Raw genomic sequence first — 15,873 nt, 5'->3', positions numbered from 1 at the left:
CAAAAATTATTATTATTATTTAATTTTCCATCAGTAAATTAAACATCTCATTTGTAAGAAATTTATCAGAAAAGCTCCCTTAAACACAAGTTACATGGCACAGGGGTTTCACCACATTTATTTCCTATATTATAACAGATTCTAACATTTCACAGTTGTTCTCTTATTGTACTGTATCTATTGTCATAAACACATCATCCTTCTTACTTTCTTCCTCTACTGTTCTAATGTACATTTGCACAAGGCAAAGAGGTGTTCAAAAGCAGAAAAGAAAAAGGGAAAATATAAATTAAAAGCAAAAACACCTCCATTAGCACTTCTCTAGAGTTCCACTGGGTGGCAATATTCTGTTACTATCAATTCCCAACAGAAATTACTTTGAAATGACAACACTTACATGACAAATCTGTATTTTTATTTATTTATTTATTTATTTATTTATTTTGCTGTAGTTAAATGTGAGCTCCATGCTGTGTTAAATAAAACACTGGTATGTCAGCAGATATTAAATCCTAATTGGTTACTATTAAAATATGAATATCACAGACATTACAGTGCCAATATTGAATCTTTGGATTTTAAGTTGTTTTCAACTACATTGTTGTTATTGTTATTCAACTTCAATGGCACTTAGCAAACTACAGTTGTCATTTAAACGATTTAGTAAAGTAAACACAAGCACCCAAAAATGGCATTTCTGGACATAGAGTAGCCTACATGTAAGTGAAATTCTTATAGGCCTACATGATTACATTGCATGAACTACTGATGGAGTCCTGGGGCTTTAGCCTCACGTTACCTACCAAGGTTATCTCACTCTACAGTATTCACTGACTCACGCATGATATGCATTACAGGTCGGAAAGTTCTCAAGTCTTGTCACTATTGTGACATTGCAGAATTCAGCCAGGAGCATGATTATAATGACCTATTTTAGTCACATACAGATGGAAATTAATATTTTCATTAACCAAACCCTATATTTTCTGGCCTAAAAATGCCTGATTTGTTCATTTTTAAATAGACTTGTATATTTTTTTGCGCTTTTATGCACACTAGCCTATACTATTAACCTTACATAGTTTTTTCCCCCACTGTGATAGAAAACTCCACAAAGGTTTAGTTTTATATATTTACTTTATGGTTTATTACATGTTATTTTTAAGACAAAATGATATGTCACATCCACAGGCCACAGGTAAGTGGATAATTCCCTTGGTTCTGTAAAAACATTTTTTTGTGTATTGCTAAATGTGAGTAATTTTGTGAGTATGCAATATCCAATTTCTTGTTGTTGCTAAGCTTTACATTTTCAAATATATCAAGTCGTATATAAAATGAACAATTCACAACAATTCAAATAATAAATACATAAACAGACTAAATATTCACATGCATACAATATAAAAACTATAAAGGTAGAATGCGGTTCGTTTCCCCTCTAGCGCCTCACGGGTAATGTAGTCGATGATGTTGAGGTAGACAATGGAAGCGGGCAGAGGTCCTTTAAACTGAAAACTTCAATGACCATACTTCCTGTTCTACGATTTCCGGTATCTTTGGGAAAAGTTTCAAGGGGGGTTGGAAAAAGAGATTAAAGAAAAAGTATCCGTGTTGTCGTGTACATGAAGTGAAACTAGACGGAGGAAGAGGAGGGCCAGTGTCTTAGATGTAATAGGGGAAGGTAAGAGATGTTACTTACTAACCATATGATGCACGCGCAGGTAAACCGCATTGGAAAGAAAGTTGTTGCAATGCAAATCTCAGCTTTTTTTTTAAGTGTTATTCACAAAGGTCCTCGTGCACATATAATTTATTCACGTCACATGCTTTCTGTAGACAAGCACAGCCAAACGTGTATATTTTATTATTATGAGAAAAATAAACTGCATCAATAGCTTACGCTGTAGCGGCGCTGCGCTCATCATGATGCTCCGCATCATCTCTGCACGCTTGCGATCCGTTTTTCCACAGTTGCATGGATTCAGTGCTTGTAATAACCACTATGAACGGTGCATTTCCCCTTTAGTCTGGCATGAAGTACTGAGAAGATAAGTGAACCTAGAACACATGTAAGAATGTTTTCTGTTAGGATGATCAGCTGACTTCTCAGCAACGCACGAGAGCTGCGCTTCTACGAATTTGTTTACGGGATTTTTCCAACAGAAAAATATCTGGAGACCGAAGCCCCTCATTTCAGTTTGTCAGAAAATGCCACATGCTTTCCGAATTTGTCGCCGATTATTTTAATCGGGTAGTTAATTTGAAATCCGAGTGATGAGGAGCACGCGCGTCCACTCGCAGTGAGCATTTCGCATCTACCGCCTGTTTTTTTTTTATTTTTATTTTTTACCTCCCCTCCATTGTTACTCAAAATCTAACGGAACCTTTACGAGAGCCGGTGTCTGATCCTTATCACATGCAAAGACTGATCTCGTCAGCTTGCGTAACATAGAGGAAGATTTCATCCTGAGATCATCTAATTTGCTCTTTGTGCACGAGCCGTTTTGAGGACTCGGTCAGCTCGTAGCTCCATCATTCATCACTCATTCATTGCTCCAGTGAAGCGCTGATTTCTCTGGTGTACCCGAGGGAAAGACTGAGATGGATTGGCGGTTACAAGGTAGGGTGAAAGACAGTTGTTTAACTATTTAATTTTAAGAAATATCCTCATTACTCTGTGTGGTTAATGCAGACTATTATTTTACTCGCTTTGGTTTTCTATCTGAAGAAGGACTCAAACGCTGACAAGAACGTGCTTTAGTGAAAATTTCAGGTTTTTCCATTTTTATAGACACAGAAACCTTAAGTAGGTAAATCAGGGACCCTTAATAAGAAATTGTGTTTTATTTATAATAACTTTTATTAAGAAAATCAACTTACATCATTAAATAATTAACAGATATTTAGTTAGACAGTTGGAAATTAATGTAGTGAAAATTTTCTCCATGACACGAGTCTCCTGAATTGAGATATTTTATCTTTAGTATAGATAGTTTTTTGGCTATACTACTTTGTCTATACAATTATTATGTCAAATCTACTGTTTAAACTCTGGAATAAAAGCTAATAGGTGCTTTCCATAGTAAATCTAAATTGTTACTTCAGAGAAATGTGTAGATGTTGAAGACATGAGGTGGTTTTAGTTGATAAGGACGTTGACTGGTCTAATATTCCTTTAAATTCCAAATTATGTTATTTCATTTTTGCATTTGATTGATGCCTCATGAGAATTTGTATTGTCTATGCATGAATTTTTTTTTTTTACTTCTGTTATGGCAGCCTGTTTCACACCACATGGACAAGTAGTGCTTGAGCATAGCAGCAGTGTAACTATAACAGCAAGTTCGCTTTGTAATCTGCAGCATAATGAAACTGTGGTTTTATACAGACAATAAAGTGATTTCAGGGTTACTGCATTTAATGTTTCTTTTAATACTGACCATACAATTTAAAATGGTTATCTGGGGTAGGCATTGATATTTATGACCAGCTTGATCTTTATGAAATCTAATTCATGTGAGGAGTTGGATCACATTTACATCCAAATCTGCGGAACCCAAAACGTATATCTTCTGACCTCAGTCACATGTAATCAACAAGTGAGTAACTGGGTAAGTGGTTTAATTCAGTAGTTGAAATTGATTTCATATTAAGCTATTTTGTAAAAGGTTGTGCTGATAAATAGTATTAGTGAATTTTACTGTATGTTCTGCTTATTTAAGCATACTATACCTGGCAAAAATCTCTCTTCAGCCAGGTGATGTAGTTATGACATTTACCAGCAAAAGCTAAACCATAGTAACACGCCAAATTTGGTTAATATGGGCTTGATCGTGACTAACTATTTTGAAATGTAACTATTTTATGAGGTGGTGATTCTGTATGAATTTGTAAGTGATTGTACAATTGTACAGAGAAATGTAAAATTTTTAGGAAAAAAAATTGTAAGCGTGAAAGTTCACCCCTAAACCTAACAGTCAGTGTGCCATATGAAGATTGTGCGAAAATGTACAAATCAGATAATACAAATTAATTTGAATTAGCCACAAATTCACATAAATTAGCCACCAATTTGCCAATCTGTAAAATTAGTTATGAATTACCATGAGAGTGTGTTGCACTCTTAGCTGCTCAGGCACCTAAACATCATCCAATACTGATTGAGTTAGTTTGTGTCCAGGAGATCTCATCTCACTAAATGCAGTTTGCCTGTTCAGGATTCAGTCACAAGATCTTACTTCAGTGGCGGGAAGTGGACAATGCTTTTTCTCTAATTCTATAAAACAGAATTTCATTAGGAAACAAGGACTGATTTGACATCCTTTCCATGGAGCATGACTCAGACAAGGTTTGTGTGTGCCATTAGTTTCCCAGGCATTGTAGAAGACAGAGTGAGAGGAAGTCTGAAGTTTGGTTTGGACCAGTGTTTTGGGCTCCTTGGAAAGTGGGCCACAGGTCCCTGGGGTGAGCGAAGCTTTTCTGGGGCAGGTGTGGCAATGACGTACAGGCGGTTCGGAATGGGAACGTACAGCACCGTCCAGTCATTCTGAAGGGAGCCGGGGGTGTGATATGCAGTCTGGAGGTAGGAAATACAGGTCTCGCTTCACAGTTCCCTTAATGGAGATCTTCCGTTCTGGTTGAGGTCTCAGCTAGAGAGGTAGGCCAACTTTTAGAGTGATTTTTGAAATTACTGTAAGATTGCGTTTGACTTGCATTGGTAGGTTGGAAGTTCATACTGTCTTGGCAAAAGTTAGTGAAATCGAAACTCTCTACTGACCTCCAGTGCATGTAACAGTTTTTCTCTCAGCCATCGCCAGCTGTCTCTGCCCAAACCTAAGCACATGAGCGAGCCTCGACGCGCAGAGGTGGGATGCTATTTAAAGCTCACACAAGCATATCAGCTGCTCCCATTTCCGTGCTACGTAATTGAATCAGTGCATCCAGTTGAAGAACTCGTCCTTAGATTTGAAAGTTCTGTTTATAGAAGAGGACTCTACTTTCTGTCATCCTTTCTTCTTTTCTGTCACTTTTTTTCCTGTGTGTTTGGAGAAATCGACCGTGTGGAACTCAGGCAGCTTGATGTAGGACACTAAACCCATTTTTATGTGTGTTAAGCTATTCTTAGGCAGTCAAGTAGTAGGCCTAGTTTTATACATCAGAAGGTGGTGCCGTAGTGTCACTCTTTTAACAGCGAGCATGCCATCTGCTCTGATACAATTTCTATCATTGTTTCATCATTTCAGTCATTAAGTGATATCAGAGCTTTTTGGATTGGTCCAACAACTGACTATTCGATCTTTGATGTTTAATTTATCTACATTTTTTATTATATATTTATTTATGTAGGTGTATTTTAGGATGTTTTTAATGGCAGAATTCTTCAGAAAAGCTGACTTTAAAGCATCTCTCCTGCAGCCATCCACATTCAGATGAAAGTCTTTGGTCATTGCATTTTGTATCACATCTCATGCTATTTTTGGAGCATCCCATCATGATTAAGTTTTTTTTTTTTTTTTTGTCTTCTCCATTGTTACAATGTTTTAGAATAATATAATTTATGATTAACAGGGGTTGAACAGATAGTAGTTGATCCATGATCTGTGTGAACCAGGCCCCACGGTTCATTACACACGTGATCCATGGATTAATTGCAAAATTTAACCATAATAGAGTGAAAATGTTTACACACTCAAGTGATTTTAAATCATTCCAGCTCGAGAAGAGGCGAAAGAGAACTGAATCCTCTTTTGCATCTCCTTGAGAAATGCTGAGAAAGAAATCGGATGTGTATAATTATATTGGACCCGTGCATCAAGTCTTAAAGGGACAGCAGCCTATAAATACCTGCTGCTGTCATTAATGCTTATTAAACAACAAAACAGCTTTGACATATGAATCTATATTTAATTTATGCTGTGAACTCTATGCAGTTTTATTTTACACTTAATACATTTCTGTATCTGAATACTACTATTGAGCCTTATTTTATGCACAACTTTGTTCTGTTGTATTTATCTATGCTTGTAATTTTTGTTTTGTTTTTATATTTTTTACTGGCTGTTCACTTGTCTTTAATCTTTCTTAGTTAGGTTAGTAGTTTTTGCTGTTGTTTCAGTAAGAAGTACTCAGCTTTAAGTAATAAATGGAAAGCAAAGTGAAATATAGAATTTTTTTGTTCTTGCTGATCCGAAAAACGATCCGATCCATGACTCAAAAGCAGTAATATGATCTGAATAATGAGTTTTGTGATCTGTTGAAGTTGAACGACTAGTGATTAATCTCCTGATTTTTAGAAATTTGTTAAGCTTTACTTTACTTTACCTTAAAGTACCTCACTGTACTTCACCTTCCCTAACTTGTCTTTTGGCCTGACCACAGTTTGAAAGCTCAGGTCTACTTGACTAGGCAAACCATTGACTAGTCGATTTTGTAGCTTTGTGCTGCCCCACTTTGGACCAAATGAAGAGTTTTTTTTGCATGTTTTTGTTTCTGGCTCAAGAGTATTTTTGCTCAGAGTGTGGACTGGCCTTGGCGTTCACATATAGGGGTTCTGAAGGAGAGCTAGACGTCAGAGACACGCAGCAGATGCAATAATAGAGTGCACATCTGTTATTTCTCTTCCAGAATTTTCCTGCTTGGTGACTGAATTTGACGGTATAAGAAATGCTTACTGTTAGTGACGTGCGAAATGAAGTACCATGCAAGGTCAAATTACTTTTGTCTTAGGAGGTCGTTTTAATAATGTTTCCATCTGAATCAGTTTTTTAGTATTTTATTTTGCTTTTATATCATTTATGGGTCTGCACCTGAACAGTTTGGTACCACACTGATTTTGCCATGTGTAATTTACTGTATGAAGGCTTTTAGTTCCCTGAGTGCACATCCTAAATGGTGCACGACGGAGGCTGAGGAGTTAAGCACCCAAAGAAGAAATAGGCCAGTTGCATCCTTTTTTCACACTTCATGTCTTGAGGAAGGCTGTGTGGATTGGGGTGTGTGTGTGTCGGAGATTAGCATGTGTTAGGTATCACTGAGTGTCAGGTTCTTGAGGTGACACTCTCTTTGCATTTGGGAATGTTACTACATGCTCACTTTCTGTTCCTGCGTTTTTATAGTACTTTAGTTTTTATAGTACTATAGTTTTTATAGATACACACATTCAAGTCATATTCATCTCATAAAGACTACACACATGAACGCTGCATGTATGCATACATTATCACCTTTTATGGAAGTACCCTGCACATTGTTCCAGTTTACAGTGTGACTCACTGCGTTGATGCTTCTGGTCCAGGGGTGTGAGAACGGATTTATCTGAGACACACACATCTGCTCTGGCAATGAAGTGTCTCCAATTCATTCTCTCAGCTCTTTTGCCCATCCAGCACAAATTCCTAAGCCATTCCTCATCAGCATGAAGCAACAGCAGCATCATTTCTTCAAATCAAATGTGAGTAGTATATGAAATAGTGCACTGTTTGCAATGAGAAATATTTTAAACCGTATTATGGAACACACCTCATTATGAATGTTAAATTCAGTGAATGGCTTACATTTATCAGCTATTTCAGAAAGTAATGATTATTAATTGTTTTTATTTTTACATATAATATTATTGCTTATTTATTGGATATATATCAGTTGATATTGAATATTTAATTGTGCATGCTAATTTTTCTTTGGGATAAGCTTTGTTGTTATATAACACTCATTTAAAGTTAATCTTTAAAAACAATTTAATAACTGTTGTCAAAAATCCATAAATGCAATATGTTGTAATGCCTAATGCACTTGAGGCATTTAAAATAATTAAATTTTTTAGTGTTTTATTATTAATTTAAACAAAAGTATATGCAGATTTATTTTGGCAGTTTATCATTTATCAGTCATAACATGAAAACAATCATTGACATATCTGCTGCCATTATAATATTGGTGAGTCATTATTTCTAATTCAGTCTTGTGTAATAATGTTTTCAGTTCTGGCAGTTTGATCAAATAATGAACCAATAATAAAACTTTGTTATATATATATTTAAAAAGACAGTTTAATAACACTGCTGTCTTAAATGTATTTTTAATATCTTGCAATATTACTTGTGACATTTAAAATGATTTTGGTAAAATGATTAGGTATAGTAGATGTTCCTTTTGTTCAGAAAGTTAGCATACTGTGCACATTATATAAACTGCACTACATACTGAAAAAAATATAGGAAGGAAGTATTCTGTTTGAAACTAAACCACTGGTTCTTCTGTATTCTTGTGATATAAAAGTGGTATAACATGGCTTGAGGAGAACGTCTTGTTCTGGTGGTTTTGAGAAAATAATTCAAACTGTTGACTAGACACAGTTCATTTGGATACCTAGGCTTGGAGACCTAAAAGACCGGAACTAGTTTGTTGCTGGGCTGGACAACAACCACAGGGAAGGATTGATTATTTGATTTATGCATAGCTTTGGTCAATATTACTCTGTGGTTTCGATACCACAGTCACAGCACGCAAACCACTCGGCCCAAAACAAGAATGTAAGGTTTCAGAGACCAACCAACAATAAACCCACCAAGAATTCCTGTACAAGCCAAAATAAATCTGCTTTCAAATCCTTATTGTGACATGCTTCAAAAGCACAAATGAAAACAACAGCTATATGAAAATATTAGGTCTTTGAAGATCAATTTCAACATTGTGAAAACGCTGCTTGATTTTCACACTCGAATGAGTTGAAGAGCATGTTGCACAGTATTAGTATTCCAGCTGCTTGGTCACTGCTTCGTCGCAGCGGTATACAATGTTGTTCTCAATGAGATTTGCATAAGAACCAGCGTGGGCTCCCTGCAGACGAGCTTTTTATAGTGTGTCCACGTCTGCATCAATAATAGCAATACACCTTTCTCTTGAAAGTCGATATTTGCGATATTTGTGTTGTTTTTTTCCCAGCAGAAAAGAACAGTGTGATAAGAGAACGCTAGATTTATGATCAGACTACCAGCAGGGGTGATGTTAGAGCTTGTTTTGCCTTTTAAAACCAACCAAAATTGTACATATACATTTCCACTTCTTTATAAAACCTAAATTAACAGGAGAAAAGCATCTCTTTTGCATGTCCTTTTTAATTTGCACTTGCTTTCTTTGCTTTTGTAGTTTGAGTTTAGTCGTGTGCTTTAGGTTTGATCATAGTTCTTGAGGAAGTCGCAAACACAAATGACCACAGTTTAGTATAAATTTGGTGTCTGAAACCTCAAAAATTTGAGGCTGCTGGGGATAATGATCATAGCTGAAATAGGCTGCTCAACTCTAGCGCTGCCTGTCGCGTGTTTACTGCATTCCTGCCTGCTTAACATACGGATGCAAATTCTGTAGACCTCAGCTGGCTGTCATGTTTCATAAGGGAGGTATCAGCATCCAGAATTCATCTTCAATAAGCTCCAATAACTTTCTATTTCTGTTTCGTTCTACTTTATAAATGCAACATGGTTGATTTAATGAAAGTATATGTATGTAAATATTGCTGTTTACTGTTACGAATTGATATTCAATAAAAAAAAAAAAATGCTTAAATATTAGGAATTTACGCTATATTGATACCATAAAGGTTGTGAGATGAGCCCATGTAACATAAAAATAATTATCAGCCAGAATTTTAATATTGGTGCTTCCCTCATTTTTCTTTGCATTGATGTTGATGTTCTCATTTTTATGAAAAACAATTTAAAAACATGATTATTGTTGGTTTTTGCAGTATTTTGGTCTGATTTAAAAACAATTCATTTCATAGAAAATACATAAATATTGAATTTTGGCATTATCAGTTTTTTGGGGAAATGAAATTAATACTTCCGCTAAGATGCAATAAATTGATCAAATGTGTCAGTAACAAGTTTTACATTGTTACAAAATATTCAAATGTTGTTGTTTTTTTACTCAAAGTATCTTGAAAAAAAATGTTACAGCTTCCACAAAAATTTTAAGCAAAGCAAATGTTTAATAATAAATATTTCTTGTACACCAGATATGCATATTAACGTGATTTCAGAAGGATCATGTGATACTGAAGACACTGTATTTTTGATCATATAAATGCATTTGACACTCCAAGGACCCTTTCCTTACTCTGTCTCTGTACATAAAAATTACACTGTACTATTCCCGTATCTGTTTAATTCTAGCTGGCATTCGATTGGCAGTGGCACTGACTGGATTTTGTGTCAGCTTGTTTTTTTTTTTTTAGATGACATATCGCAGAAATGACATTAGCTGAGCTCAGGTGAATGTCGTGCAGACTTCTGCTATTCTTATCTCTCATTGCGACGAAGCAGAAGTCGAAGTGCAGTGAAACTGCTGTCTGTCTGCGTTCAGTTTAATCGATCAATGCCCCTGGAGATATTCTTTAGCATTTTTCTTTTTCGTTCTCTCTCTCCTACATTTATCCATCCTCCACTTCAACTGACAGTCCATTACAGTCTGATGTGCCCTGTCTGTTTTTTTGTGTCCCTCTGTTAGACACACACTCATTTTATTTGCGTGTGTTATCTATCCTTTCCATCACCGTCTTTCAGATAATTGCCTTCTATTTGCTTTCGTTTCTTACTCTCCTCTCCTCGTCATTTCCCTTTTCTTTTCTCTAGCACACTGGTGCTATTCTAATTGAACCACTATGGTTTTTGTCCCATCAGTTGTGCAACCTGGAGGTGTGACACCTGCTTTTAAATATGCCGGATGAATTTCTTGCCACTTTAATGGTGTGAGACGTGCCACTAATCAGTGTAGGACCCACCAAATCTCCAAGTTTTTCAGGATTTGCAAAGATTACACTTAAAGTGAAATAACAAGCATCATTCAAGCATATGAAGGAGTCTGGGAGTGAAGCTTTCAAGGACGATGAGGGTACTTGAGGATAATACACTTTACTGATCGCTCTCATGAACCTGTGATCACAGCTAGTGAGGATTTAAGAAGATTTTTACGTTTTCTTTCTGTATTACAGGAAACTCCTGGAGATGCGCAAATGCACCGTCTGCTGTTTTGAACCATTTGATATAGACGACCACCCCCTTACAACACCAATGACCTTCACCATTGTACGTCTACCCATGCATTCTGAATAGATTCTGTTTTGAAGCTCCCATTAGTGATTCATGAGAGATGCGTGTCGTTTTATGGACCAAAGAAGGCTAAATAACCCTATTTTTTTTATTTGTTATTTGTTTTGTTTTTATTATTTTTATTAATTAATTATATTTTGATTTTTGTTTTAATTATTTTTTTTATTTTATTTTAAACACTTTTTTGATCACTAAACCTTCACTTAAATAAAATGTTTATTTCCGACACTGAATTCTGCCAGGGGTAAGGGAGTTTGAATCACATTTTCCTTAAGGACACCCTTTAAATGTGGTAAACTGACTGTAATGCTAAATAAAGCACAGCCTCTTGTGGCTTATTGCTTTATTAAATCATTTTAATGCCATGTCGTCTGTCTGTAATAATTAGTAATGAGTGGTGCTGTAAATGAATGGGCTGCTTATGTAATTATCTGTTTGTTTTGCTTTAATTACAGGATCCATTTATCGTTGTGTCTCAGATTCTGTAATGGAAAATAGAGGTGAGTATTTATTGCCATACTTTGCCCTGTCTTGATACTAATGATGCTGAATAATTGAGAAGAAACGTTCTATTTGTAGATGGAACCAAGGTGTGATTTTGATTTAACATGGCATGTCTTGGTGCAGTTTTTTGTCAAAACCACAACTACTACACAATCTAGACTCTGGGATGCAGCCATTGTAGACAAACATTTGTTATTTGTCTGTGGGCGCTGTGTAATGAGGAACAACTATATTAGATTAATATGGGATTCTTGCAGAAGTAATTGTTTGAGGCTTCCTGTTCACTAACAAAATACTGGTAAAGAGCTCTGTGTCATCCCTTTAGGAAGGTCATGAAGGCAGTTCCTTGAGCAGATCCATGGAGCTTGTTTTCCAGGTCATGTCGGGTTCGGGGTCTAGGCAGAACCAACGAGCTGATTCTGTTCTCTCTGTTCTCTCTCTCTATTTGGAAAGGTGCCCAGTGAAGGTGCTGTAACTGGGACAGAGAGAAGCAGGGCTTCAGTTCAGTCCTCTGAGTCTAGATGCATGTGTGTTCTTACTGTGGTACTAATCTTGGAACAGTTGCAAAGATATCAGAGATTTTGGAATGACTTGAGTTGTGAGATGAATAGGTCAGTGTTCCTTTTGTGATTGTGATCTATCTTAGATGTACAAATTTTATGTAACATGGCAAAACCATGTAGCACAAACTATTTTTGCTCGTCCCTCTTCCTTTGCTTGCCTTATTGCTTTGGTTTCTCTTTCATGTTGTTGTATCATTGCAGTATTTCGCTCTTGCTCTTTCTGTATCTGTTACCCCCAGTTCAGTATTATTATTGCATGGTTTGGGAATTTCATAGCTCATGCACCACAGAAAGAAAGGATTGTTTGTTCTTGGCTCTCTGTTACTTCATTGAAGCCTCAAACATTTATTTTTTTGTTCAAATAATTGAAAAGATGTGTTTGGCCTAAGGAGCCTAAGATTATTACAGCATAAGCCAATTTTGTTCTAATGCCCTGTTTTACATAATTTTCCCATCTATAAACTAGGGGTTGCATTAACTACTTCTGCTGCTTGACAACGCATAGGGTTTGTCAGCTAAATCACAGATCGCATGAAGCTGAACTTCTTTTACGCTACCATTCAAACATTTGAGGTCGGCAAGATTTTTTTGGAAACGTCTGTTATGCTCACCAAGGCTACATTTGATCAAAAATACAGGAAAAATCAGTAATATTGTGAAATATTACTATTTAAAATTCGCTAGATACCAGCTCAACATTGTGATGTCAGCCATCGACGATGGACGATGGTATAGTCTCTCGGCCCAGCCCTAAACACAAGAACACGTCCTGTGTGAACACCTCCTTAGGCTGTATGATCACATGTGGTCCTGGATGGTGACCAAAGATCTGCAGCATTGTTGATCACAGGGATGATCTGTCCCATGACTGATGTTTCCCATCTAAAAGAAGCTTTTGTATACACATTATGTAATTCAGGGGTTTGGTACAGAATTGCTTTGTTATACGCTGCTGATTCTGAATGAGAAGTTGTATCTGGCTGTAGGAAATGGGATTAGGAGTGCGATCTGCTGTTGTCAGGTTACATGGCTACACACTTCCACATTCCCGTTCTCTGCTTATGTACTCTGCTGGATAAAATTGCGTTCTTGGAATTCCTGTGGAGGAAGATTTGGTAAAGAGGGCAGGAGTCCAGATCCACTGAGTGTATACTAATAGATTGAATGTTTGAGTAATACAGGTTTTGCTTAGTGCATATACCTATATTCAGTATTAACCCTAAAAAGGACATTTTACCCAAAAATAAATTGTTATTGTTTACTCACCCTCGTCATTTCAGACCTGTCTGATTTTCTTTCCTCTGTGAAGCACTAAAATAAAAATGTTAAAGACTTGCTCCTTAGCTGTGCAATTTCAGTGAATTGGGGCTGGAGCTTTTAAGCTTCACAAAGCACACAAAAGTATCATAAATGTAGTTTATGTAACCTATACACAATATTACAAGTCTAAAGTTCACACTAGCTTTTAGAAGTTTTTTTTTTTAAAGAAATAGAGTCCACAAGACTCTTACAATGTTAGACAAAAATTCTGTTTGAAAACTTCTATTCCTAAAATAATTCTGGAAAAAAAAAAAAGTTTTAAAAAAACTGTTTTTAACATCAATAATAATAATGTTTCTTGAGAACCAAATTAGCATATCAGAATGATTTCTGAAGGGTCCCAGGACACTGAAAACTGGAATAATACCTGCTAAAATGTTACATTTTAAAATATATTAAAATAGAAAACAGTTATTTTAACTTGTGATATTTCACAATACCATGATTTTGAACAAATAAATGCAGCCTTGGTGAGAATAAGAGACTTCTTTAAAAACATTAATTCTAATTGACCCCAAACTTTTGAACTGTAGTGTATATCATATTTTACTAATAATCTTCTCTTCTAGTGGGGTGTTAATTGTTGTTATCGGACCACTGAGTTGAGCTGAACTTGAAAACCGGATCAGTACAAATCAACAGTTTGCCAACTGGATCAATGAATTCATTAAAATAACTCTAGTGAACAATTTGTTCACAAATTGGACATTGCTTTTTTGCCTCAAATCTCAATTCACATTCATTATATTAAAAAGAGTGGCCAGGATATTCCCCATCAGTGTTGCACAGAAGATTTAGGTTGACATGAATGTGTCTGTGAGGAAATAATGATGGAATTTAATTTTGTAGGTTAACTTCTTTTAGGTTAAACACCATCTATTTGTACGTGTTTTGTCTTACATCTTCTTCACAAACCTCAAAGAGCACATTATATTTGAAGGTTATCAATGTTCTTTTTAATGTCAGAGAAATTTCACATCTCATTTAAAATATTCACTAACATGATGAGCTGTTTTTAGATGTTTTTTGGTGATCAGTTCCTCTTGGTTTATAACCACAAAGTCAAATGTCTGCCTGGCTGATACCATCTCTCCCTCCATTGGCAGAACTTCCCTTTAAGCCTTTGCTTTTTTTCTTTGCTTTTCATTAGAAGTCATGCACATGTGCGCACACACACACTCACTTTGCACTTTGAACTCTGCTTTAAGGAATGATAGGCATCCGTCGGTGTCTATGCTGATCTGCTTTGCAAGCTCATTTATAAAGTGGAGGGAGAGAAAGTGGTATGGAGGGAGGGTCCCGTGTGAGAGAGGGAGAGGGGGGTGGAGAGAGTTGCAGAAGGAGGAGTGGATGAAAAAAGAAGGGCAGTTGGTATGAGATCTACTCAAAGAAGTGGGAGTGAGGAGTTTGGGAACATTGGCTTGAAAGGAGCAAGAAAGCATGAGATCGACACTTGGTGACAGGAAAGAGATCCTTTGAAGCTGAAAGGAAAAGCAGTTGATTTTGGGGAACCTGAATTGCTGCCTCTGGGGTGCACCTGAGCAGAAGTTGCAAACAGAGGCCCATTGGGGGCCGGAGTATGGGACAGACGTTCCCTCTAGAGACTGCACCTCAGAACTCCAGCCCACACTTGGGTGAGTCAAAAAAAAAAGCCTATGGACATAGCATTTTAACTTTTTAAGGCATCGTAGGCACACTTCAGGCATGAAGGTAGTTCCAAAAGATAGGCAAATTAATCATGCTGCAGCATTGCATATAGGCTGTCCTTTTTGGGCAATGCAATCCCAAAATGCACTGCAACGAACAAAAAAAAATCCATGATGACTTTCAAAGCAATGAGATTTAAATTTTTGTTAAATTGTGAAGTAGATACAAGATAAAAGAGGTAAAATCATGACTGTTGAAATATATATTGTTAATGGAAAAGTCAGTCTAAATAAGAATGAGGGCTGTGAAGCTTCCAAATGACAAAAAGCGATGTCCAATTTATGAACAAGTCAGATTTTTTGGAGACATTTTAATAAATTCATTGATTCAGTTTACAAAATAGTTGATTTTGTGCTGATCCATTTGAACTACTTGTCGAGTAGTCTGATTAAAATGGTTAACAGCCCACTGGAAGAGAAGATTATTAGTAAAATGTGATATATAGTACTGTTCAAAGTTTAGGCTCAGTAAGACTTAATGTTCTTGAAGTCTTTTATGCTCATTAACTCAACAACATCCTAATGGCAAACTTGAAGTTTTGAGGTTCCAAGGCAGTTAAGAAACTCCTTTAGAAAGCAGATGCCAATGTAGGCAGTAAGCAGTGAGGCGGCTCACTAGGTTTTAGAAGCGTTAATTTCAGCAAGCATTACCTCAGCTTGACTTCAGCA

The 15,873-nt window shown here is 36.3% G+C and overlaps 1 protein-coding gene across 6 annotated transcripts in view; it reads left to right on the top strand.

The window, feature by feature from the left end:
- Positions 1-1,480: 1,480 nt before the first annotated feature.
- LOC109106594 (phosphatase and actin regulator 4B-like) overlaps positions 1,481-15,873 on the top strand; it is a 38,198-nt gene continuing 23,805 nt past the window's right edge. The window contains exons 1-3 of one of the 6 annotated variants that reach the window (XM_042772852.1): positions 1,481-1,684; positions 10,994-11,087; positions 11,567-11,611. In XM_042772852.1, the coding sequence (XP_042628786.1) occupies positions 11,599-11,611 (13 nt within the window). In that variant the 5' untranslated portion in view covers positions 1,481-1,684; positions 10,994-11,087; positions 11,567-11,598. Of the gene's footprint in view, positions 1,685-1,744; positions 2,624-3,435; positions 4,661-6,166; positions 7,454-10,993; positions 11,088-11,566; positions 11,612-14,861; positions 15,133-15,873 lie in introns of those variants that run through there. The other 5 variants (XM_042772853.1, XM_042772854.1, XM_042772855.1 and 2 more) reach the window with 5 other exon arrangements.

Source organism: Cyprinus carpio, chromosome A16 (assembly GCF_018340385.1).
Source record: "Cyprinus carpio isolate SPL01 chromosome A16, ASM1834038v1, whole genome shotgun sequence".
NCBI lineage: Eukaryota > Metazoa > Chordata > Actinopteri > Cypriniformes > Cyprinidae > Cyprinus > Cyprinus carpio.
Note: the sequence above shows the minus strand (reverse complement) of the source record. Positions and strands in the feature narration are given on the sequence as shown.